The 26,961-nt window shown below is 34.6% G+C and overlaps 1 protein-coding gene across 3 annotated transcripts in view; it reads left to right on the forward strand.

Moving 5' to 3' along the window:
* The window catches only part of LOC113496124 (semaphorin-2A), a 263,037-nt gene that overhangs the window by 164,140 nt on the left and 71,936 nt on the right, over window positions 1-26,961 (forward strand). For 2 of the 3 annotated variants that reach the window (XM_026875246.1, XM_026875247.1), the window contains exons 1-2: window positions 5,591-7,041; window positions 14,291-14,562. The exons of the other annotated variant lie outside the window; for it this stretch is intronic. In XM_026875246.1, coding sequence (XP_026731047.1) covers window positions 14,355-14,562 — 208 coding nt within the window. In that variant the 5' untranslated portion in view covers window positions 5,591-7,041; window positions 14,291-14,354. Of the gene's footprint in view, window positions 1-5,590; window positions 7,042-14,290; window positions 14,563-26,961 lie in introns of those variants that run through there. 3 annotated transcript variants of the gene reach the window in all.

The raw sequence follows: 26,961 nt of genomic DNA on the forward strand, positions 1-26,961 counted from the left end.
GGTAATGAAGGAGGAATAATACGTGGATATCCAAGAGAATGAGCCACCCCTTCTTCTCTCGAGGGTACCATAAAAGGCCACTAAGGGTAGCCTCGAAAGTAACGGCACGTCCTCAAAGATTGACCAAAGGGAGTTGTAGCTTTAGTTTCGTAAACGCCGGTGTTTTTTTCTTAAATGCTACGTCCTATGCTTTATTGGACACGTTTGTAGCAAATACTGAAAGTACTGTTAAGTTCTGTTACTGTTAAAAAACATTTGTGGATGTATCGTTTTTCTTTTTTTGTTTAATTCTCATTATGTCTAAATTGTCCACCAATAATTACTCAATCTTTTGCGGCATCTGATGAAGCACATGCTTACTGCTATGTAGATGTTAAACAAGAGCTTGAGTGGTTAGTGATCTTTAAAAAAAGTTACCATTAGTTTAAATACAATTAGGTACTATTTTAGATGTTACGTAGTTACAAGACGCTCTCCCTTTGTTGGTCATTTGAGACAATTGAAGGTTAGTCAATAAAATTCTTAAGTCGCAGATCGAATTGTATCCAACATGGGAGACAGTTTTGGTTTCGTGATTTCATTGCTATTAGGGCGGGTGGACCGTTCCACGTTTATTGTTCAAGATACGAGTGGATTTGTGAAAGCAATTTCCTTTATACATTTTGTTTTGTCCTTTTTCCCTGCAGTTTGATGGTCCACTTCGTGAGTTGTGGCCCTAGTTCGATTTAGCAAAACTCCCTCAATCGATACGATACGCATCTCGACCGCAACCTGCCGTTGGAAAGGGAAAAATGTAATTATACAATCCGAGCACGTATAGCGTTGAACGGAAACTAATTTAGCACCGAACTTCTTATAGCAAAAATTAAAAGCCACCCTATTTACTTTTTGATTTAGAAAAGCAAGTTTTCGTGATAAGAAGCTCAATTCGGTCGGTAGGTACACATGTGTGTAAAACTTCCAAATGCTAGAAGAATGAACGATACTCTACAGATTAAAATGTTAAGAGTCACAAGAGTTTTAATTCAGTAAACCTCCATAAGAAGGCTTACGGCAACATTAATCCGCATGTTTGAACTAATATCAACAACTCGTGAATATTTTTATTTCAAATAGGATGAGGTTCTCAATTCATCTGTATTTTTTATATTTGTCGCAGACTGTTGATCGGATATAGAGTCTTATTTTATTTAACTTTAATAATCTGTCATTTGGTTCCATAAACAACAGACCTACATCAAAATGTTAATTGTTTCAGAATATTATAAGTAATATTTATCTATCCCAGCCAAGAGTTACTTATCTGCCAATTATTCCAAAAGCACTCAAGCCTACATAATACCTACAGCCTATTTCCAGATCCGCAGAACACAAATTTAAAACTGTTGACCCAAACCCACCTTAAAGATTCATGTAGCTCCCTTCAATGTCACGCTTTCTTTCCTCAAGTAAGAAGCTCTCCGCTTCAACGCAAATAAACATGACATCGTCATTCAGACGTGGTCCTATACAAACTCTAGCTGTACCTTTATCCGGCGGGGTTTTGTCAATTCTTCCCGTCCGTCTCTGTCCATTTCGTTGAAAGCAGTGTTAGTAGCATTTATATTTAATTTCTATAAAGTACTTGCTTCGAGAGGTACGTTAAATTGTGTTATTTACACATCTTTGACAGTCGTTATGGTGGCAGAAATGAAAAATCTGACAAATCGTGTTGTCCAGGTGACTGGGTTTAGGAGTTCAGATAAGCAGTCGCTCCTTGTACAGAACTCTTTCTAAGCTTCGTCTGGTTAGAATGGGAGCTACATAGTTGGGAATGGGCTAGGCTGATGATGCCTCTTGAAACTCAATAACGTTTATTTAATTTATGAAATTATTATTAGCTCTTATTTTGTTGGAAAAAATATGATAAATTATTAACGATATACGAAACTTACCAATAAAGTTTCTGTATACAATTATTAATGGAGTCTATTCCGCCGCGAACATTATTATACGAGCGCTTAGCATTAGTTTAGTTAGATTAATTATTTAAGTTAGTAATGGAAACTGATATTATCTATCGCAAAGCAATTTCAGGCGCAAACGAAATCGTTGAGGCATTGTTTTGGTAAAGTTATTATTCTCGAGCATTTCATTAAAACAGTTAAGAAAACTATCTTTATAAATTTTCAATACAATAATTAGTTATTAATGGAAAATTATGAGTGTTTCTTATTCGGTACTGAAATAAAGCGTAGTCTAAAAACGATGCCATTTGAAGGAATCAATCAAAGCCAAACGTTCGCACAATCAGCGTGCGTGGGACGGACAAGCTAATCAAACTAATGGCTGGCGGAGGGCCGGCCGATTGGACTCGAACCGATGCCGCAACAAATCACAACAATAACACTGACGCCTGATTGGTTACCCTCAGCGATGGACTCAATTCGATCCCTGTTACACCTGATTGATTCTTCATTAACATGTTCTTCGCTTAAGACCGTACGAGTATTGTAAATGCCTTCTAATCATTTGCTTGTTTTATTAATGATGTTTTGGATGAACAGTATGACATATTGATTCCTTTTATTTTACTTCTTGGGTTTACGATAAGCTTGTTGTATCTTATAATACCTCTCGAAAGATAAAGATATTTAAACAATGGATTATCATCGGAAAGTAAGTATGGATTATGAGATGAAACCAAATACATTAGGAAATTCTTAGTGAAATCTCTGGTAACGTCTTGGAATCTCTCACTCTTAAAATTGATATGAAACCAAAAGCTAGTTAGAAGTGAGTTATATTTACCAATAATAACAAACAAATACGATCAATATCTGATATAGTTTGGTAAAACAGGAGCCGTCAAACGGAACATCTGCGTCATTTTTAGCCATGGCCGGCGCGGTGTCAGGCTGACGTCGAGTTAGCGTCAGTGCGGCCTGCCTCGCCTCTTCGACCAGACATTTATTAAGTAGGAAATACGGATGAACTGGTCGAGCACTGTTAAATTGTTCCACAGTTGTTGTAACAATGTTTAGCCGATGTTTGTTTGAAATTAAGTGGTGACCTCGTTCTAACTTTAACACTATTTTGGTATCAGGTTTTATATTCAGTTTAGACTAGTTGAATTAGTTCGTAGTTATATTTGTTCATGATGAACCTATTTCCAAAGCGGGTCAAATCAGGGTACTAACAAACTAATACATTTAACTCTACATTTATTTAAGCAGTTGATATCGATAAAGGATATCGAATCAAAAAACATTTTGATGTTTGTTATTGGCATTCCTTGCCCTAAACGAGTAATATAACAAAGGGCTACTGAATTACTTACTAAATAGTTCAAAGTGTGCAGACAAACCCAAACGCCTCTGTTAATTAAGTGGTTTAATTAATGTTAACTCGTAATAACTACCTGTCTACTGTAGGAAGACCAAAATCCTTAGACCGTTTCTAAACGATTAGGACAGACATATTATCAATCTAAACAAGTTTTCAACAATCTTTTCAATGTGACACCGAAAATAGACTTACGTAAGCCCTACGTAGTTTTATACTTGATTCTTGCACTATTCTATTTTTTTAAAGACTCAAATTTCACGCTCGCAACAAAATCCTAACAATTGTCCAAGAGCCCGTGCGAACTACCAAAGCTGATAAGTGCTTGCACACAAAACAATACAACGTCACTTAGTATTCACCTGTCGCCCTGAAATAATACCATCGGGCTTACCATAGCGTATGACATGCATTTTCGAGTGACATCCACGGGTCAGACTTGTGCGGATGCAATACAAAGGCACTTATTTTTTGTCAGACTAACGTAAAATTCAAATCAATGGTTAGCTCGACTCACTTTTGTTATTGCTACTATTATATTCCGGCCGTCGCTTTAGTGACTATTTCTGGCTTTTTGGCCACTCGGAGCCGTCCGTTGCAACTCGTGGTTTCCGCGTAAAAATTCATGGACGTATGAACGATGCAATATTTCTATTTTCAGATGGTACCAACTTTTACAGCTGAGAACAATAACGACGTATAAAACAGTCTAAAATTTTAGAAGATTTCCTAGGAGATACGAGCTGCAGCGAACAGCTGTTGTCGCAATCCATCAATGTTATTTAAGCTTCTTGTAAAATAATAATTGAATAACATTGTTGTGTACACGAGACTTGCCTCCGAGCGCAATATTAGCCGACACAAAAGATAAGCACGAAAGACTACAAGTTAAAGATGACAGTGCCGTCATATTCCTTTTATCATGTCCTAAAGGCAGGTAACATTACGTCATCTGCCGTACGTCTTACTCTGCAGCTCGACAAAATAAACCAAGAACAGCTGCTTATTGTATCGCTGACAGCAAAGCCGTGGTACGCTATTGTGAAGCTCCTTCGAAGAAATAAATAATAGCGACTTACTTGATCCTGCGAAGCTACAATGCGTCGTCATTATTTCGCGCTTATGGAGCCACAGGCCCTCCTTTCACTCCTTTTGCACAGTGTGCGAGACGCCTTATGTCAAAATCATTAAACCCTATTCTGTCGAGTATGTTATGTCGAGACAGTTTAAAATTTGAACAATGAAGCTCTACTTTTTCATGTATTTGTAGTCTTTACTTTGCTGTTATTAAAATTAAATCTAAACCGCATTAGCTTAATTCAAAACGAGGAGTTAATAACCGGTATTAGCTGTCCATTTTGGTAACGTTTTTTTACCAACTTTAGTGTACACAAAAAATATTTTACGAATTTGTAACATCAAGTCATAGTTAAGCCTCGTTTAACAATTACTATTGAACGGATTAGACAATGGTTTTGTGAGATTAAGATGTGTGATTAGATGATTAATTAATATTTCGATGGTTTCCAAATATAGGTCTGAACAATTTGCTTTCGAACACGGATGTAGATGTAAACGACTAAGCGGAACTCCATTTCTATGGGCAAAGTACTTGAGCTGTCAGGATTTCGGATTCGAAAAGTTAATGAAGTATACCGCGAACGTTACCCGTGTCAAACCGTCAAAAACACGTCATATTTCACGTGTTATTTTTTGTTTTTCAAGCTATCGCCACGTCAATTCCGTTTAGGATTACAGAACAGGACGCGAAAAGAATGCATATACTGTAAAACGAAATATCGTATTCGGCTAACGTTCTAGAAAATACCGGGTACTGTGTGAGTGTATTGTTCTGTCGTTTCGCGTGAAGTTTGACAAAGGTATAAAAATAAAGGGCGTGAACATAATACTACACTAATTTGTGTGTTAGCTACATGGAAAGGGATGTGTTGTGATACGGTGTCGTGGCGTGTTACCGTCAGCCCGCCAACGCGTGGCTCCGGTTTCGCAGAAGTGTTTCGCTTGACGCTCTCCGATCGCGGACCTTCGTTTTTTAGAAATATAATACCAATGACGAACAAAAAATTCTAATTCCAAATACTTCATAAAAAATGTTGGGAACCTCTTGCTATTAAGTCATTGCTGGACGCTGGACTATTTTTTTTGTACTTACATTGCAAGCAAAGACTGCTATTGTAGTACTGAATTTTATTTTTTGTAATACATTACAAAACCTTAATGTATTTCATTTGTTTAATCTTAACGATTGAACTTTATCCACCATAATATTAAATTTAACATTACTTCCACAAAGCAAGTCAGGTACTAAGCTTACTAAGTTTCTCAATATTAATTTATATCAAACCATTGAAAGTTTCAAAATAAACTGAAATCAAATATTTAAATTGTTCATATATCTATATCACCTTACTTTATTCAGATGTCAAAAAATAACAGGTGTTAACACTTCATAAAGGGTTTATGATTGTTATTAATAATTAAATTTAGGGGTCACAATCACTTCATACGATACACAATTAAAATAAATTGTATAATATAGATATACAAAAACCGCCCTTTAAAAGCAGATGTCTTCATTGTAAACACAAAAAGTAGTGGAAGCGGTGTATGCAAAAAACATTCGCAAAATTTAGCAGCATACGTTACTACACTACCTGCTACTTTGTGACATCTTGACGTAAGGATGGTACCTGCGCCTTTGAATCATTTATAAGCTTGCAAAAATAGAAGTGTTTTGTTCCTTCACTTATCTTCAGGTACTCTGTTGTTCTTATTCCTAACTGTATTTTTTTCTATTATTGGTTTGGTTATTTTAATTTTGATACAGATTGTTAAAAACAATATCTTGGTGGAGGTTATTTTAGAAGCGGAAGGTAGAGGAAAAGGTACGGTCGTTTAAAATAATGTATTCCCAAATTTTCACCGTGCATGTGACTAATTAAAATTCCTCGCTTTTTTATCGCTTTGTGAACTGATCAGGTGACAACCCTAAAAGCTTCATCTGCCACTTGAACGATCGAAAGGTACGACGGCGCGCCGGTATCAGGAAGGAATGTACAGTGGGTGACTTGAACAGTTCCTGTCCCATTCGCTCCCAACCGGCTTTGCCTAAGCTAAATTTGTACTCCGTCTCATTCATACACACCAACATTTTCAATACTTACCTGCGTAAAATGATATACATCTGTTGCGGTATCAGCCTCTCGCTCACGCTCGTGTTCGTAAATGCATTGTTGATATACGCGTCTCGCTCGGACGTCTCATGAACAGGGGGTAGACGGTGTTGGTGCACGTTTGTGTTGGTGTTCGTTTATTTAGTGAACTTGGAAGCTCGCTTTCGTGTTTGTGCATAGGGTGTCGGGCATGATTGTGTGCGTGAGTTGTAGAGGCGCGACATAGCTTTGCCGTCTCCATGACTTAAAAGTTTTGTACGGAATGAGACCAGCGAGCTAGTTCTGCGCCGGCCGGCACGCTTGATGCACGCGTGTGGGACGCTCGCGTCCAACTTCTTCGTAAATCTACGAGTACTAAAACTTGTTTATTCGAATATTATATCTGAATGTTTTCGTATAGTTTTTAGTTAGTGAAAATAAACACTACCGTTAAATAAAGTGATTCTTTTATCGTCGTTTATTGTGTGTTGTTTATTTTTTCTGTGAAACTGCAACGTGTTTGGTTCAACGGACTACGGAGGAGGTTGGTCGTCGTATTCTCGTGTATAGGCTATTGTGCATCAACCAAATAACTCTGAGATATTTTGTCGCTTGTTTAAAAGTTACTTTGAACAATAAAACTTTAACAAAGCTATTGGTAAAGTGTATTAAATTGAAAATTTAAAAGTGTCAACATAATATGACAATTGCTATCTTTTTTGGTAAACACAAATTTTATATCAAAAAAGTATTTAATACTTTTCAAGGCATACTATTACACTCTCATTTAAAAACAATTGAAAAAAGAACATTTAAAACTTCTTACTTAAAACAAACCAAACCAAAACCTATAACTTATCATAGAGTTTTTATAACATCGTGTAATTACCAAATCGAATTTCTTATAGTTCGTTCTGACGAGTTGAACAACCTTAGGACACAAATAGATACAGAAAACAGACAGTACACAAACGCACGGCAAACGTCGGCCGGCAAACTGTTCTCCCCTTTAAAAATCGTTGTCAAACCTTAAATGCTTCATATTGTAACTAGGAATTAATCCAAGAACTCTACTCGAATAAGTACTAGAAAGGCATTGCAATACCGTCAATATGCCTAAAATATTTGTTTATTCTTACTTCAACTGACGTTGGACAAGACAAGATTGTTTAAAACTGAACTTGTTTTTACTAGGTGTTTTTAACAATAAAAGTCTGTTTAAAACTTCCTGAACGAACCAGAATATAGTTGTTATTAAATAAATAACCTATCTACCTAACCATTTAATTACCCTAAAGTAATTCCCTAAAAGCCCTGTTAAATGTTTAATATAATTCCAGCCTTTTAAATAAAGTTTCATTTTAGCAATTCTTAGGACGTAAATTAATAATGTTTCTTCAAACCTTCGACTATTGATCTAAGTTAAGCCTTAACAAGTCAAAGTTAAATCTATTTAAACTTCTAACTAAATCAGAATTTTAAACTAAGCTCTTTATTCTAGACAGCAACTCTCAAAGTAAAATTACATTAAAGCTTTGACCAAAATTATACTTAGTCATTTCCGTTGGATACTTGGAATTATTTATATTTTGTATACAAGGACAAAACGGCTATTAAAAAGATATTAGTCTCTGTTCATCTAAAAAAATTGTGTTAACTTTTGGTTTAATTAACCGAACAGACTTTTCTTGTTCAGATTACCTAAAATTAAATAAGAGTTTACTGAGTGTCTTCAAAGTTGTTTAAATATTAATAATTTAAGCTTAATTAAACTTTCATTTGTGGTCGTAAAATGATTAATTCCATAAAAATAAAAAGAATTGCATAGTAAACAAAACTACTATTTTTTTATATTTTTTTAACCTCGATAATTTAGATAGATATTCTATCTAAGTTCTATGTCTATAAGTCTATTTTATCTAAATTAGGATTAGATTCAAATTAGCAGAAACTCCATTATCTAAAAATGGTATACATAAACTGTTATACCTACACCTTTATGTTGCGCTGTAATTAAATCCATCGTTAATGGGTGATAACGAAAGCGAAAACAAAAATTATCATAAAACAATATTATTATTACCATCGAAATGCATAATCGCGGAAACGTAAACATTGACTCAATTATGATTATCTTAGTCGGGTTCATTTCAATCGCCTCTTAAATACGGTTCAGAGCCGGGCCAACACCATCAAAGAGGTCAATAGCATTACGACGGTCCCAAAGTCCGTAAAAATCTCATTCCATAACACAGTAAAGTTTACCCCGCAGATATCAAAGTGGTCATAAAGGCCCCCTCACATCCCGTCAGAAGAATTACTATCATTGCCACGTTGTTGTTTCTCCTTGTCCTAAACAATTGATATCTCTATTTGTATCAATAAGATGGGAAGCAGACGTTTACGTGAATTTCGTACGTGTTTCGAATACAGCGGCGTGGCCGCAGAGTGTCGGACAGACGCAGCATTTATTGAAACTATTGACATTTATGTAGGCTTATGAATCGGTTTTGGGGAATAAACAGGAATGATATTTGCGATAAAACTTTTTGTGCCCGTAATGTAATATTATCGTGTCTGTTTGCGGTCAGTTTGCAATAAATCAGTTAAAGTCAACATTTTGGTTTAATCATTTGTTTGTATTACACTAAAATAGATAAGCTTTAATCATTTTTATTGGCATCAGATTTTTTTAATTTTGATCTAAACTTCCCAGATTTACATACATACATCGATATTGATTCGTATAAAGCCAATAAATCAAAGCAGAAGGTAGCGATGAGACAACTAATAATAACTTCAAGTTGCACTAATAGAACCTTATTTACGTAGTCTGCAATTCGCATGCTATCCACAACATAGTTCCCCATCATAAGGCGGAATTCAATATTAATTTGTGTTCGTATGTGCCTGTACATAGATGTTTGTCCAAACCTTTGAGTCTACGAACATTTCTTGAGGTTGCGGTCTGATCCGATGGCTCGGTTAGTACCATTTAATTGATTTTGTACAACAGAAACTAATTAGAAACGAGGTTTATGTAACCGAACTGTATTAATAACTTATCGTATTGCCCTAGCATAATCTCGTCTTAATAATCCGTTTTGGGTAATTGAATAAATTAATATTGCTAAACGAGATTTGACGAATACTCTGTGCTTTTGACATTTATCTTCTCCAAAAATATACTAAGACCATTTTAAGATGAAATCTAGATTTGCTGAAAGACGGTGTATTGTCACGTTTATTTGATTTTATATTATGTACAGCAAAAACCTTAAACCCTTTTTCTTTACGTTTGTCATCAATACATTTTGCAGCCTCTTGTGAACATTCTGCATTCTATTACACAACATTACAAAAAACAATCTGTCACAAAGCATGTTAAAATAAGACAGAATGTAAAAAATACAGACAAAATGAGAAAACCAACAGTTTAACTTTGACTTAATTTCGAAATAAAGGACCAAAGACCAAGGCAAATAATATTCCGAAAATAAAATCGAACCCTTATTAATAGCACTAACTAATTTATGACAAGTTTCAACCGTAAGATATTGCCAAATGTGTCGTTAATACTTGTGTTTAGGTTGCTACTATCGGCTCACCGATATTTATTCAGATCCCGACATAAGAAGCTTACAATTTGCTGTTACGGTATTGTATTAATAATTCACAGCGTATTTCCTGGGAGCGTATCTCTCTTGGGCAGCCAATTTTATCGCCTGGATTACTGCTCATTAAATAAATATCGAATCTGTGAAAAACAATTTCAGTGCAGTGGGTAGATTTTTTTTAGTGTAGGGAAATTGAGAGGTTAATCCTTTTAAAATAGTTATGTTGTCTTCTTGAACTGGTAAAGCGTATAAAACCATAAATCCGAAATTGATAAAGAGAGAACGTAATATAAAATATTATCCCAATATCAATGATGAATTTATTTGGCGACAGTCTTACGTTAATTCGTTGATATCAATAAATAATTTCAAGCCTTCAATAAATCCTTTTATAAGCTTAATTTATATGCGAAACAAATTGATACAACCACAAATTTGATTGCGTCGCTCCATTAAGAAAGCAATTAACGCGTTCACTTATACATAAATTTACAAACAAAAAAATGATTTACATTCGCCTTCAGTCTTAAATGAAGCCATCATAATCATTTCTGGAGCCTTAAACCCGTTCTGCATTTTTTATGAGAAAAAATTGGTTCCGAGAAAAAAAAAACTATACTTATTTTTTTGCTCTAAAAGATTCGCATAACAAGATTAAAGATCAAAGAAAACGTGTCATCAAATTATTTGCTAACAAAACTCTTACATTCACTCTCTTTAATGCGCTTTCATATAAAAATAAATTAATGTTAATTTACTTAACTAAGATGTGTCGGCAGATATTTTTACCCGGTTTAATGACGTGACATGGATACGGGTTGAGGAGGAAACATCAAGTATTGTGTTTCGGGGCTCACTGGTCTTTATCAAGGCGAAATTTCATTATAATCGTACCCCATTCCACCTATCCACCATTCAATTGGAACACCTTCATACAATTGGGAGGGTTGCCTCAATGGGTTGTCGGATGAAATTTCTTAACATTCTTCGCTCATAATGAGCAGACGCTGTCGTGCAATGGCCAGTAACGGTGTAATTGTACTGCGAAACGAGATCGACAGATATTAAAAGAGATTAAATCTGTATAACGAACCCGAGCAATAAAATTACAAGATTTCATATTTCTCTGGAACTTTCGAAACAATTTAGGCGAAACAGTGTTAAAATGAAATCTTACTACATTTTTTATTAGATTAAGAATAAACTAGTTGATATATAATACGTTGAAAATACGGTTCGGCATCAAAGAGAGACAATATTCAAATTAACTTTAAATCGTGGTCACAATGATAAATTGCTTAGCCGTAACACCTTAATAATTCAAAATATGGAATCCAGATACAGGATGTAGATAGAAGAAGAATAATAAATTACAAGATAAAAAGTCGCCTATCAGCGTGCATGAGCGAAGTCGTAGTGAATCACCTGGTAATGAAGACATCATTATGGAACCGGTTCCGATGGCCGAGGGGCTACGAATTACGACAGAAGCTCGAATTTTTTGTAGAATTATTTAACGCACGACTGGATTGTTAACTTAAATATTTGAATTTACATTTTATCTCCAGAGACATGTCTGAATAGATTCTGATATAATTATCTCTGTGCCATATTTATGTGTGATTTGGTAAATAAATAAAGTAATCTCAAATCTCTTGGTGCTGGTGCTATAATTTTCGAGTTCATAAAAATGTTTGGTCGGATCCCGGTTGATATTCAAAGAATATCATTTGGTAAGAAACCGTCAAAAGATTTCAAACTCATTTATCATTTTAAATGAATCTCACCGTGTGTCGCTCAAACGATACAAACAAAGTATGCAGCTTTGAATGACTGAATTTTAAAAGTTGAGTATCTATAAGAGTCGTATGAAAATGGGGGATTTAAAATATCCGCTGCAAAGGCTCTACTGTCAATTGAACAAAAATCGCTCAGGCGTTTAACCCATAGAGATGTGATAAGCAGTCGACATCATTAATCATTCGAAATAAAATTTTTGATACCCTCACATATATTTGACAAGCCCTAACCAGAAGTACATTATTGATGGAATAATAATGCAATATATTGCAAATAAAATACATTCTATAGAATTCAATATAATGTTTAAAACATTCACACAAAATAACATAGATGCAACGTCTGCTCAATTTATACGGGGTTGTTAAAAGTATTAGAAGCAAAGAGCGGAACTAATCACTGTTTTACGGGGAATATACGATAACCGTTGTTTCAAACTGGCTGGCTTTAAATAGTATAGCGATAGGTTTTCGTTATTAATGGCTAGCCACGGCTTAATATTAGAAGCCAGGTTTATCGCATATATTAAAGAAAATGAAATAATAAGTCCTAAAAAATAACATTCATTTTTATAAATGTCAATTGTTTAAATTTATCAATAAGGATCCAAATAAAAAATAATGCAATTAAAATTAAATATTTAAAAAAATCAATTGAACAACCTTTGATAATATTATAATAGATACCATTCTTGTACAAACATGTACCTTTTATCCCAAAATGAGTAGGCAGCCATCTTTTGTTGGACACCTACACTCCTTAATGCGTGTTATTACATCATATTACCAAATACAATACCATACTGATATTACTTCTAAAAATAAATGGAGATACACAAATTAAAGACATTTATGAACATTAATGAGTATTACAAAATTAGTTTCAATACGAACTGTTAAATGAACTAAGTTCCGTGTCCCACTTTCGAATACAAACCGAAATTTTGCGACGCGTCTATCCCTTTCGTGGTCCCTTTTTTGAGGGCCCTATCTATTTAATTCATCTCTGGACTCTTTCAACGAGCGATCCCTGACCGCATTCAGCGAAAGATATCGGTCACATGACGGTCGCTGAGAAAGATTGGAGTTAAATTTAGTAGAAGACATTTATTTACTTATTCAGTGGTGTCCCGGGGTAATCATCGCCAAGGGTAACTGTAGCGATAACGGATCATAGCTGATAATAACGTAATGGATTAACTTCAAATGTGTTGGATTTTGATGAAGGATCGTTTTTTGGGTCGAGTTCCTCCATTTACATTGATTTTGATATGGTAATTAAGTTTATTAGTCTCAATTTGGATAAAAATAACTGGCTGGATTTAGTTTAATTTTAATTCGAAATGTCACTATCACGTTTATTATTCAACCTCATTTATCTTTCGGAGACTTTCAATTTTCATTTGCATATTAAACAGTTACGGTCCTATGAATGTAATAGAGCAATTAAAAACCAAACAAACATTTTCTACGTTAGTCGCGATATGGTGTATGATATGGGCCTGTTGCATATCGCCACGAGGTTCCATTACAGAGGTGTACTTAATACCATCGGCTCGTGTAATGGTCTTTGCTGCCATTAACCAACCCTACACATGGTATTTTTAATGCGAACTCTACAAGCCAAACTGTCATTTTTATTGTCGAATAGGCGTAAGGATGTTTTTTCTACTTCCCCATAATTTTGTTTTATTGGTTCCATTATATTTTTTATTCGCGGTACAATCGGTGGGTGACATTTGTTGCTATATTTGCCATTTCTGATTCTGGTTTGATGGTTCCGACGATAAATCATGTTCTCTTTATGATCCAAATTGTTTGGAGTGCGAACAATGAGTTGTGATTTGCCAAATGTTGGTTTTTGGACTTATCTAAATGATTGTTAAAGGTTCCGATACAATCAATATATTCATCATTATTTTTCTACTTCAAAATCATAATATTTATTTACGACTGTTATGAAACCTTTAATGGATTTCCTAACAATGGTTTTGCTTGTTTTATGTGGAAGTTCTAAAGAACTAAATCTTTAAGTATTATTTATCTGAAAGATATTGAGTAATTTTTGCACTGGGTTGAAATACATCCTATGACCGGTATTTCGTCACATTACTCTAAACTTTTATATTTTGTATACACATGTCAACCATTTGTGATGCAGTAGGACGTATGGTCGACGCCCGTTCCGTCGCTTAGGCAGGCCGAATTTAGGCCTAGAAACAAAAACAATATGTTAAAAAAATCTAAATACTACAAAAAATGCCTTGAAAATATATTTATAGTTGTTTCAAAGCTGTAAAGATATAGCGAACAAAATAACTCAGTGTTTATTCGATTTCAAAATACGAATAATTTAGAAAGGTTTTCTCATTTTCAGGGCAATGAAATGAATTGTTGAACTTTAGACATTGAGTGGTTTAGTGTTGTGATTGACTATTAATATGTTTGCTGTAAATTGTCGGACTATGGATGTCTTAGCCGTTTTCGTCCGGTGGTCGGTATTCCTGCTGATAGCCGTGAGTTTACACGTACACTCGCAGGCAGTGCAACAGACTACAGAAGTGGACAATTCATATAATTTTTACTACGAACAGCCTTGTTGTTCGGGGACGGTCTCCAAGAGTAAATACCACGTGCGACACAGGCGAGGTAAGTGCTTTATTTTGTATAGCTCTAAGAGTGTAAGAAACAGTTCTCAGTTTGGTGGTACATTTTATTTCATGAAAAAAAACAACTGACACGTATTATACGAAACGTAAAGAACTAAACTAAAGAATGTCCCGTTGTGTTTTGGTATAACTTAAAACTATACTTGACAAACGTTAAACAGTAAATTACTCATTATTTCAATTTTAGGTTAGTAGGTATTCATTCTTTTACCTGAGAATTGTATTAGGTGCCAAGACTAAGACCGACCTAAGAGCAGAGAACCCGTGAATCACGAGTCTCATGTCACAAAGTACTCAAAATCACACGCACACACACAAACGTGTGACAAGTACTCCTATCACTAACACATTCAACATTGAGACGCTTTCAAGGGTACATGATGTCAGGTGAGAAAGAAATATATGTAAATATCGGGGATGAAAGAGATGCGAGACACCTTTTGTTTCATTGCCCTCCCCGTGACGGCGAGAGTGAAGATTTTAATACAGTTGTAGTTAATATTTACCACTGTGAGTAAGCGAATCCATTATTGCCTTATTGTATTTTAGTTTTACATGGGCTCTTTATATTAGTAACTTTCGATGGCACCATAATTTTCAATTGAAATAACCACTTTAAATACCCAGAAGAATCTTTAAGAATATTAAATTGAATGATACAGGTTAATGTACAGATAGCTAATGATCCTAAAGCTTTATCGATTTAATAAATAAATTTGTATAGCCGGGTCACTTAATGGCCGGGGCCGCCATATTCGGTCCCATGGGTTACCTAAAAGATGTCTGAGGGGCTAGATTGTTAACAAACCTTGTTTACGAATTTATTTTTAATTCATAATATAAATAAAATATTACGTTTGAATAAATTAATTAAATGAGTAGAACATTCACCTGTTCACAGTAATATCGTTCCAATACTTTTAAAACGATGCTTTTCAAATAATTTGCGCTCCGAGATTTCACAAAGATTCAAGTTTGATGCACAAAGACACCCAGAGTCAGGACAAGCCCAAGTGTCGCAGAATGGGTTTGGCGTTTGTCGATCATCCGCTGTCATAATATTTTTGGAACTACGTTGATTTTCGAGCCCGTAGTAGCCACTACGGTTTCAGTCCTTATGCGTCAAAGCATGAAGAATTAGAGTGAAAAAATTAAGCACAAAAGTATACCTCAAACCGCAGATATCATTTCTAATCAAATCTGTATCATAGTATCTCAAACAATTCCCTCCAACATTTCCCAGCCACCCGAGCCATCGCCATTTCCTCATACTTAAGTATCCATGTCCAATAACTCTGAACATTCTAATTACACGGCTAAGTTTACAGGTGACAATTTGAAATTATTGTTATTACAGTTGTGGCTTAGTCGGGTTAGCGGAGACGTGGTCATCCTAAACCGCAATATTAATGTTAAATTTACCGCTTCCATTGAACATTATGGGCTTAAACAGTTTGTTGGGGCTTAATGAATTCGAAACTTGTATCATAAACCATCGAGCACTTAATGAAATACATTTTATGTGGTATAGAGATGCTTTAGATATGCAAATTGATGTTTGGTGACAAATGGCAAATGAAACGTTAATTTAAAACGTTACTAAAATACTATTACATGAAAATCAGATCTTATTGCAAATTGTTGTAAATAGTAATTTCGTTTGTAATCAGACACAAAATTTACAAGACCAACATTTCATTTTAGTATAATGTGGTGTCTGTCGCTAAAAGATCAAATCTAAAAATAAAACAATAAGGTTTGACCCTTTACCTAGGCTGTTAATATTATCCGCATGTCCACTCTCAAATATGAAAATTAAAACATTCAAAAGAGCTCAACTAAACCGGACCCTTCTATGACATTTAAAGTCTTCTATACACGAACATGTTTGGACAAGTTCCCAAAACATAGGTTCCACTAATGACAGGCCTGAATACTCCAAAGAATGATCACAAACTTATTCATCCCTTTATTCGTGCGGGGTATTTGAAGGTTTCAACCCTTGTAATTAGCAACACGCTACTAATTCTGGCTGTTTTATTATTATTATACGTAGTTTCTAGCGTCAATGGTGAATAATGTGTCCATGTTCGTGTCTAGCTTGAATATAAAGGCAATATTTGAACTATGAGGACTTAATCCTTTTTTATTTTCAGCAATTTTGTTAATTTGTTATTTGTTTGTTCCGCTCTGTATATTGTGAATTTGAGGTTTTTATGTGTCATTTCGGACTATTTCATCTAAACAAATAGGCATAAAACAACACCTATAAGTATTTTGTTACTTTACTTCGGATCAGAAGTTGAGTTTGAAATCTTCGCTTAACAAAGCATTATCGAACCTATTTTAAAAACCCATGTCGCATAACTATTTAGCCATGTGTCGGGCGGATCACCCTAACTGTCGAATTCAGAAGCTATTTATATAACATAATCATCCAATTTCACCACAGAATTTGCAAAATTTAATAAGAATTCCAACCACAAAAAACCGTAGGCGGACGTGCGTTGCTAGCGACGTATGCAGCTGACGCCAAAATATGGGCATATTATGATGTCTTTAATCTGGTTCACGGTCTGTTGGACGGGACGGCTCTCTCGATAACAATAACGGACTTAATACGCCCGATAATCGGTTTTGCTATTTGAAAACATCCGTGATTGACACTTTTGATGACGTTTGAGCCGAAGCAAACGCCCCTGAGTTCACAAATCGTTTTCCATTACGCTAAGGGGAGTTTACATTTGCAAATAAAATATATACCCAAATGATTTGTGCAAGTGGTCGGTAAATAGTAAATTGTGTTTGATTAATCGTAGTAGTTCAATTGTTAGAATTATTTTGTACTGTTTGTTACTGCTTGTTATTTCTAACATTAGAATTCAACGAATAGAATACGCCCACTATAAAATTAGCACGAAAATACGAGTACAATAATGTAGTAGAGATTGCAAAGTTTACTATGACTTTAACTGAGTTTAATATTATAACAATAGAAGACGCTCTAAAGTACAAACTTGAATTCGGAGACAATTAAAGTAAAGCTTCGATATAAGTTTAAAGAAAAACAACTTTCCTGTGAATAACAATTAAACATTTAAAACTACACCTAAACATTAAGTTGTATTAGTTTAAATATTGCTAGAAAACTCTTTAGCATAATAATGTCGTCGCAAAGTAAAGCAAAAGTCATTAAAGGTAAAGAAACAACTCGAAACACAAAAGAACATAATATTTAACTAAAGTAGCCAGCTCGCTATTTCAAACTTAAGTGACCATGAACTGAAACACTCAAAACGTTCCAAGAGTAAGCTGGATGAGTCTGAGAGGCAAATGTCCATGCTAGTGGCGAGCAAACAAAAAAAATATGCACAGGCCGAGTTGAAAGAAAGAGCACACTCAACCGGGCAAAGTGAAAAAGGTAAAAAAGAATCACACAATAAGTAAAGGAGGCAGACGGTGCCACGTCCGGACTAGACGAAACTTGGACGCACAACCCTGACCGCTTTGACTCACTGACCACTCATTTAATACCGTCTAACTTGGCTTATTTAGAGCCATTCGATTTTATCTGACAATTTGATCAGAGTTTTTATAGATGGAGTAATAAAACTTTTGTATTAGCACTGGACATAAAGTCTTATTAACTTTTTCAGAGGCGAAATATTCGTGCGAGCCGACGTGATTTTGCTGATTTTCGTACATGAATGTATCATAAAATAATTAGGTAATTTACTTGTATTCATGAACATATTGTTGTTATATTTTTAAATGCCGTGTTTTTTGCCAGTTACATGATGTTTTGTCAACTATAGAGAATCTAGTAATTGGTATTAATAGTAATCATGACAAGGCAACAATGGAGTCTTTGGAGGTCCTTCGTTTTTCTACCTTTCAGGAACATACAAAGGTATGTGACTATTCTCGTCCCACCGACTATTACTTACAGCTAATATCTTGGTCGTCCCTCCCTTTCATCCTACTATCACTGACACACGACACCGAACAACGTACGAGATGACATCACTTATTTCGTATAGGTTTGCCACAAAACATTTTGCTTAAAATTTAGTCACGTAGTCATGAGGGTGTCCCGTGTCGCATCTTCAAACCATTGCGATGGCCCATTGTATTCTCACGAGACAAAAGGGTTGAGCACCCTCCAAGGCAGCTTACCTTCGTCAAACCGCTTTTTGGAATCAAACGTTCAGGTATTTGGAATAGATTGGAACATTTTATCTCGTGTTGTTGGTTCGGAACAAACATTCGATTCCTTTGTACCTACATTATTTAGAGGAATGTTTTGTTGCTAATATAAAATTCGTATACAATGTATTGTGTATCTTGTTACCGTAAAATTTATATTTGCTTGATGGTATAATTTTTCTTTTTGCTTGCGTGAACATTGGTAGTTGGTTATAAAAACGCGAAGCTGTAATACAAGCTTAGATTATTTTATAAAACAATCACATGTTAATAATATAAGTATAATTTACTTGTTCTGATAAAATAGCCTGGTTGTTGATTTACATTATTCAGAACCGTTAACTGTTTTATAAAGCTGTATATAATTTTCATAAACCCAATATACCTACACTTTCTATAAAAATATTATATGTACATAGTAGTGTATACTTACATTTGTAGATATTTTTGTGTGATATATAGTCTTATTAAACAATTTTAGCTATTTTTGTAAAACATTCTTCTCAGCCTGTTAAATTGATTTAGGAAATTGTTCTAAGTAGAAAGCCATACAGTAATTGAACAAAACCTTCATAATATTCAGTAAGGAATCACATTCTTACTAAGAAATCATTTAAAATAATATTTAAACAACGCCTATCAATATTCATTACCAGGACATTATGGAAAGGAATATCGGTTAATGGAGTGTCAATGACACAATATTTTACACTTGCATTCGACATCGTACTGGAAGCATTCTGCCTTTTTACCATAAAATTATTTTACATGCGAAGTATTCCCGAAGCATTTTAAATAAATACCTTTTAACGTTTCAAGCATAGTTAAGTAATTCATTGCAGTTGCATATATTTGGCGTTTTGCATATTATAAACGAGGCCATTTTCGGATACATTTTACCGATGAAACTGCCCCGATAGCGATGCGACCTCATATGGAAATAAAGCGTCCATTGTTAGTGAATATTGGGTGAAGTAATGGGAAAAAGTCGGGATTTTATAAAATGGTTTCGCTTCTGTGAGGTGGACAGATAGACAGTGCTGCGTGCCAGTCAATATGGTCGAATTGATTGATTGATTACTCTTTGTTGTACACCATAAATGTTCTACACAGATTTTGACAATATTTTAAATTAATGCGCAATAGGCGCGGTTGGAGAATTTATGGCGATATTATATATTATGTTAGATTTGTTGTTATCGAAGTTATCTGTGAGTATTATGGTACTTTTAATGATACGCTTCACTTGAAGTGCGTTGTTTTGACACATTAAATAAACTAACATTTATTAGAAACGCATAGTGCTTTTTGTGACTTTAAAATCGAATTTATACTAGGAATCGCATAAAGATCGTGCTCTATTGTAATGGATGTGAAGATAAACTATAAATTAACTACGTTCTAAAGCTCTGATGCCTTTTTTAATTAAGTTACCTGAATGTAAACCGTTTTTTATCTACAAGATTATATAATTGGATTAAGTGTAAATAAACGTGCTAATTAGTAACAGTGCGTTTGTTCCGTTACAGTATCCAACAATAATAATTGCATTACGCCCCGAGCGTAATTTCATCGATAAGTTCAATTTACGCGAAACGTTATTGCGAACTAATTAATAAAATTATTTTAATTTACATGTGCAAACATATACCGGCGAAATAACAATCTGTCAAAGTTTTGACGTAATCAGTTTATTAAAATCTACAGTAGTCATGTAAACCAACATGCCTTTAACAAAATACGTCAATAACGCGTTAATGATGATGAATATGAAAATCCCGCCTTGGTTGTACGTAGTAAACATAAAATGATTCAGCTGCTTTTAAATATACGTTGTATCAAGTAATGAAATGGTTGTAAATATGATTCAATTTTAAAACGTTTTATTAAACATATTCTGGAGATTATCTCTCAAAAGCACAGAAATAAGCCAGTAAAACATCTTAGAGACTTGTCTGAAAGCTAAGCACCCACGGAGTCGCGAACCCGACTACTTAATAATAATATTTTAATTACGACAAAGTTTCCGTCACATGGTCTGACCGACTAATAAAAGCTCTGACTAGAATACAGCATCCACAAGCCGCGCAGTGCAGCGAATCTAAATTTAATTTCGTTCAGTACTTTATCTCCTTTGCCGGCGGGACCTTGAGTCAGACCACATTAACTGTATTACGGCCGCTTTGTTCACTTTAAAACAATTGTGGCAACGGGAAGAGAATCCACAAATTCCACTCGTAAAACACTCATCAGGAACTCTTCTGACGTTTGATCCCAGCCATTGTTGCCGAAAAGCGTCAAAATTCTTCGCGTCTGGAAAATTTTAGTCTTTGTGTGGCGAATGGCCGAACACCGAAGCCCGACAAGTTACTTACTTAATCTCTGCTCCGCCCCCTTTGTGTTCGAGTCATCAATACTTTTGGAAATTGCACCTCGAGCAAGTTCTGTGACTGGCTCGTTCGAGGTGCTTGTTCGAAGCCGGGATTTTGCCTCGCAGCGTCCTTTTACTCCTTTGATTTTCGACGTAATGAACATTGGGGTTTTTAATGATTACTTTTTGAGTGATTCACTATTTGAAGTCACATATTATCAAACTAAATCTGTTTCTTTTGATCCCGGGTCTGTAAATTTGATACGCTTTTCAAGGATTAATCTTCCTTGAAATAACAATATTAAAACCAAAAGAAAAAGTAAATAAAACAGTATATCATAATTGTAACTCCCTCAGCAGACTCATAAAATTATTCAGCGATTATTTCGTTATCAAAGTAATAGAAATGATCCCGACAAAACGTTTTTAACGCAATAATAATAAATCCTTCTTGCAGCAGCTTGTCCCCGGACGTTCTCTTAAAATTTCGTTTGCACGAATAATGGAATAAGTTTAATTAGTTTCCTCTGCAGAGGTGCCTAGTCTTAATTAAGCTTTGGTTTCAACCATAATGTTAGAAGTCTCTGTTTGTTTCTGACGCCTACAAAGCCTTTTCTATTTACCGATTCTAAACTCACAGAAGGGAGCTCTCGTTTTATTGGTCCCTTGCATTGAATCTTAACAATGTTTCTTTGTATTTTAGTTACAATTCCGTTAGCAAATAAAAACTTTAGTTTATTTCATAGTACCCTGTTGCTTACCAATTTCATTTCACTCAATTCGTATTATTTTTAAAATAAACTAATACAAATGCATATTGCATATTGCAAAGAACTTCACACATACATTTTTTAAACCCGTTATTATGAATGCCGTAATAGATTTTTGTAATATTTTATCCAAAGTCATGGGACACAAGACTTTTAAGTCTAGACCCATGTTGTAACTGTTTCGATGTCGCAAACACCAAACACAAAGGCAGTGCTTCTTCTTTATCGAGTCTCCTTTTATTCGAATGCAATCCGCTTTCGTCAAAGGTAATTCGATACGTGGATCTTGTTCGTTTTGTGTTCGCACTTAAGCGTTGCGCCTTTAGTTTGTTTTAGCTGTAACTTTATACTCGCGAACTTCGCGCCCCTATTGACACTTCCAATCAAAACATGTGAATGGAATCAATGGAAACGGTTCCTTTTATTTGGAACTGATGAACGGAGCTGAGTTTTTAAGATTTTTGTATTTACAAAAGCGGTGAAGCATTGTTGGAAAGATTTAGGATGGTTACCGTGACGACTAGAATTACTGTTTTGACGTCGATTGTTTTCAATTCACTCTCTTATAGCAGAGTATGTCACATTTTACGTAGTATTTTTCATTTAAAACAAAGTTTAGACAACATCTGTTACATGTTTATGTATATTGTTTTACAATTATGAACCTCTATTTAACTTATCTATTTCATAAATAAAACAATTACTAATTCCCTATAAAATAGCGTATTTAATAATTATTATATGCCCGACTAATTGCTAAACCCAGCCACTACAACAATATAAAACAAATAGCGATTGTCAAGTTTATTCTGCAGCGGAAATGATTGCAGGTTGTGCGGTATTTTTTCGATTTATGAATTAAACATCGATTCAACTGTATTAACCGTACATTTACGATCACCGATATAAATCTTTCGATATCGATGCTATAAAACAAACCGCAGGATTACGACGATTTAAATTCGTCGATATCAAAGCAGTTAAAGGGGGCATTATAAATTAACGATGCCAATTTCCCTAATGACATTGTAAAAGGAAAGTTTACGGTTACCGAATTCTGTATTGACAGTTGTATCGTTACATTGGCTGGTAACGTTGACGACAAAATAATTAATACCAATTCGAAACTAATTTAATGTAATTTTTAACGAAACTACTTTTATTTAAACACATGTGTATGGATTAATGTTTGTCTATCAGACAATGGGGTTCAATACATTAGGACTCACAACGTTCAGATATATATTTCAAATTTATACCTCATTTGACTACAGCAAGAATCCTTAATTTAAAAATAATGTAAAATTAAATAAAGCTAACCTAATTACCGAAAGTGTCATAACATCAATACAGTAGTTGACACAACTAATTAAGCTAAGTTTATTTTAAAAAGCGAACCGTCAAATACACGAGACGCTCAATCTTAACTCAGGTTAGGCAAGGTTTGTTAGAAAATTAATTATCAAGTGCCTTTATCAGGTGAACCCTGGGGCTCGGTGTTTCAATCGGGATCTTACGCTGTTTGCTTAGATTTGATTCGTGCAATCAAAAACAACTGTCCCGAGATTGTTTCGTGTAATTAAACTTTGGGGATCTCTGATCATGTTGCAATATGTGGGCATAATATAAAGTTTGGGGTCGATGTTAAATTAATTTCGGAGCTTATATGAAATATATGATTTGAGGTTGGTTTTATTACGTTCTGAGTTCTAATAACAATGATTTATTTGCCGTTTAGATGATTTGTTGGATTTATTGGTTGATTAAATTTTATAATTATTGTGTTGGTAGCATTTTTTCCTATAAATTGATTTATCAGGAAAAACTGTTTTTCTTTTTATAGATATTGCTCTTTATGCGGGTATAATTAAGATTTTTAACAATTTTAAAATGAATAAAACGATTACCGTACAAAAATACATCAATTGTTAACTTTTCATGAAAGGATTTTTTTTGCGTCCTGTTTTTTTTATCAAATTACGCGTTATGAGTTCATATCCAATTTTATAAAATAAACCATTCACATTATTTTCAACACAAAAATTCCAGGAACTTTTAGTGTTCTTTTGTTTAAGCCTTTCAAATTAAAACCATCGACACCGTTTACAAAACAAGGCACTTTCCAAAATCTTTTCAAAGTTGGAAATTAGACGGGTATGAATAACAGCTGTATTTTGTATAGGTTTTCAAACGATTAATCATGACGACACAAAGCTGGCCACACTAATACAAAGCTATTTACTAAATTAAAAAAGCTGTCTTTATCAAAGATCTCTGTTTCCCATAACTTCATTAAATTAGTACCGGGCCCCACAATAGGTAATGTCGGCGTCCAAATTATATTACTTTATTGTTATTCTTTTTTAGTTTGTTCCCCCAAACCAAGGTAAATTGGCCTGGGATCACGCTACTGTTGTAAAAACTGCGCTATTCAATAGGGTTTTTCTTGCTTTGTACCGAGTTTTTATGTTGGATATATTATTAGAAACGATTTAGCGATCACTGACTTTGTAACACTGGCAAAAGAATAATTTTATTTCGGATTATTGTGGCGTAACTTCAATCCTAAACGATTTTCGTGAAACTACAAAGTAAACGGTTTATTCTGTTATTTGTGACAATATTGGGTAGACGAAATATTTTACCATCTTTATAATTCGGGATTATTTTTTTCTTTTGCACTGAACGTACAGTTTGCAATAAAAGTGATTTTTATTTATCTTAAATCATATTTGGGCCTTTATTTAACTGACTAGTTTCAGACCCAACCGATTCGGCGGCGGGGTCGCGTATGGCGAAAAACGAGGCCGTAATTTTCGTTTAATACTTGTTTTACAATTTATCCCCATCCAACCATTGCCTTTTTTAAACAAATATTTAGATTTTAATATGTCATTTGTGACATTTACAAAAACTGAAATGAAGCTGCAAAAGGTATTTCTATCTACTGATACTAACATAATATTTTTTTTTATTTATTTACTAATTAAATAAATTTCCACGATAAGTGCCTTATAATGTGCTCTGAATAATACAACGATATGATTAAGGAGTCTTTTAACCAACCAAGAACGAGGGTGGATAACAAATTATAGTCCTGAAGCACTACTCATCGCATGAGCTTTGTGTCTGTTAAGTTTATACTCATTAAGTGATAAAGTTTTATTGCTGTCTGAGTAAATATGTACCGTAAAAATAATATTTATCAGTAAGTAATTAGTGTAAATCAGAAGTCAAGCGCAGTTCCCATGACATACCCGTATTACCCGCTATTGTTTCAGGACCATTTATAAACAATTCTCTCGGATTTCGGTGACACAAAGTGATAAAAGGGTCATTGTTTCGCGGTTTGTCGGAAATAATCGATATCAATCGGTGATTCGGAATCAGTTATCGAGTGGGCGGTGAAGGGTTCTCGAATCGGTCCATATGCTCGTGTTCGCACGATCGTCTAGTACATACTTGTCATATGGAGCGTCCGGAACACGCGTCTAGTCCGACTCCTGTTTTATCGGATTGGCTAATTGAAAACCTTTCAACTCGATCGGTTTGAAATTTCAAGTTTTCGGACTGTCACTTGACTGCATTAAGAACGAACAATTCAAATCAATCTTTGGATATATGGCAAGCTAACGCTATGGGAACGAATTTTATTTCAAACGCCTACTTACTACCTACGCAAAACACGTTCGAAATGACAGGTCACAAATAACTTTCGTTATTTATGGTTTGATTTATTGACTCTTAAAGCTGAAACCTGTAAGAAGAGAAGATAAATACTTGAATTCGTAATGTTGAAGTTTAAATAAGTACTTATTTGAGTGCATAACATGTTTATGTACAAAACAATAATAATCAAAATTCAAATAACATTTCCACCACCATAACAAACCGAGTATAATCACGAGGTATACAAAAGCTTTACAATTTATATGTATATAGAGCAACACTTCAGAAGCTCAAATATTCGTGTTCTACAAACAGAGTGGTTCATCAGCGGTGGTCGAAATCAACGCGTTTCCGACGGCTGATTGTTTAGATAATCGCGTGTCATCGAGTTAGACCGGGCGCCGAATTAACGCGATTGCAGCCGAAGCCGAAGCCGACCGCCGAACTTTAGCCGAATACGAGCGACTTGCAGATTGTGATGATTGGTTTACGTTTAATCTCGTACAACTTAGTGCTGTTGTTGAATATGGAGTGTTTGGATTGTGTTTTAGTAAGTACTATTGTGTGTGGGAGTTATAGGGTGTTTGGATTTGGTATCGTTAGTAGTGAATAGCGTTGTGAAAGTGAATGCTGTGCATAGAATTATCTACTAGTACTTATATGCACTTTTAGGTCGTGATCTTGATATTTTTAAATATCGTTGATCAGGAAATTCTAGTAAAAAATCTTTATGCACATCACAAGTTTTGTCGAAGCAGTTCTAGCTGTCTCTAGCAAAGAGAATTTTCAAACGTTGAATTGTTATCGTGTTTCAATTTACAAATTATTATTTATGCTGATGTTGTTGAACAACACGCTTGGGTCTCAACACAGCGCTTCGCAATATCCTACGGATTGTTGGTATTAAGAAATTGCCAATACAAAAATATCTTCATTTCAACTAAACCTTTTAATCTACTTTTACCAACAACGTCCCTTTTATCTCTCGATTCAAATATTTAAATGTAAACACAATTTGTCCAACAAGACCATAAAACGAAGGAGAAACGAGAAAAACATAACCGCTGCAGTCAATTACGAGGCTTAAAAATATCTCTGGTATTTTTCCTTCTAATACCCCAAAAAGGGGTATTCAATCCTTTAAACCACTGGAAACAACTTAAGATTCGTCCGCATTAAACCTGCGAAATCTGTACCGCAGATAAGTATTTTTTTACAAGCGGCTTACCACTTCACTAACCCTGAATATTTTAGGCAATTTGTTAATATCCTAATCCTCCTTTTTTCGGCGCTCGGACTGGAGGAGAGTCGGCATTCACCGTTAACAGTTTCATGATTAATGACTCAAAACTCTTTGATGGCT

Source organism: Trichoplusia ni, chromosome 7, assembly GCF_003590095.1.
Source record: "Trichoplusia ni isolate ovarian cell line Hi5 chromosome 7, tn1, whole genome shotgun sequence".
NCBI classification, from domain to species: Eukaryota; Metazoa; Arthropoda; class Insecta; order Lepidoptera; family Noctuidae; genus Trichoplusia; species Trichoplusia ni.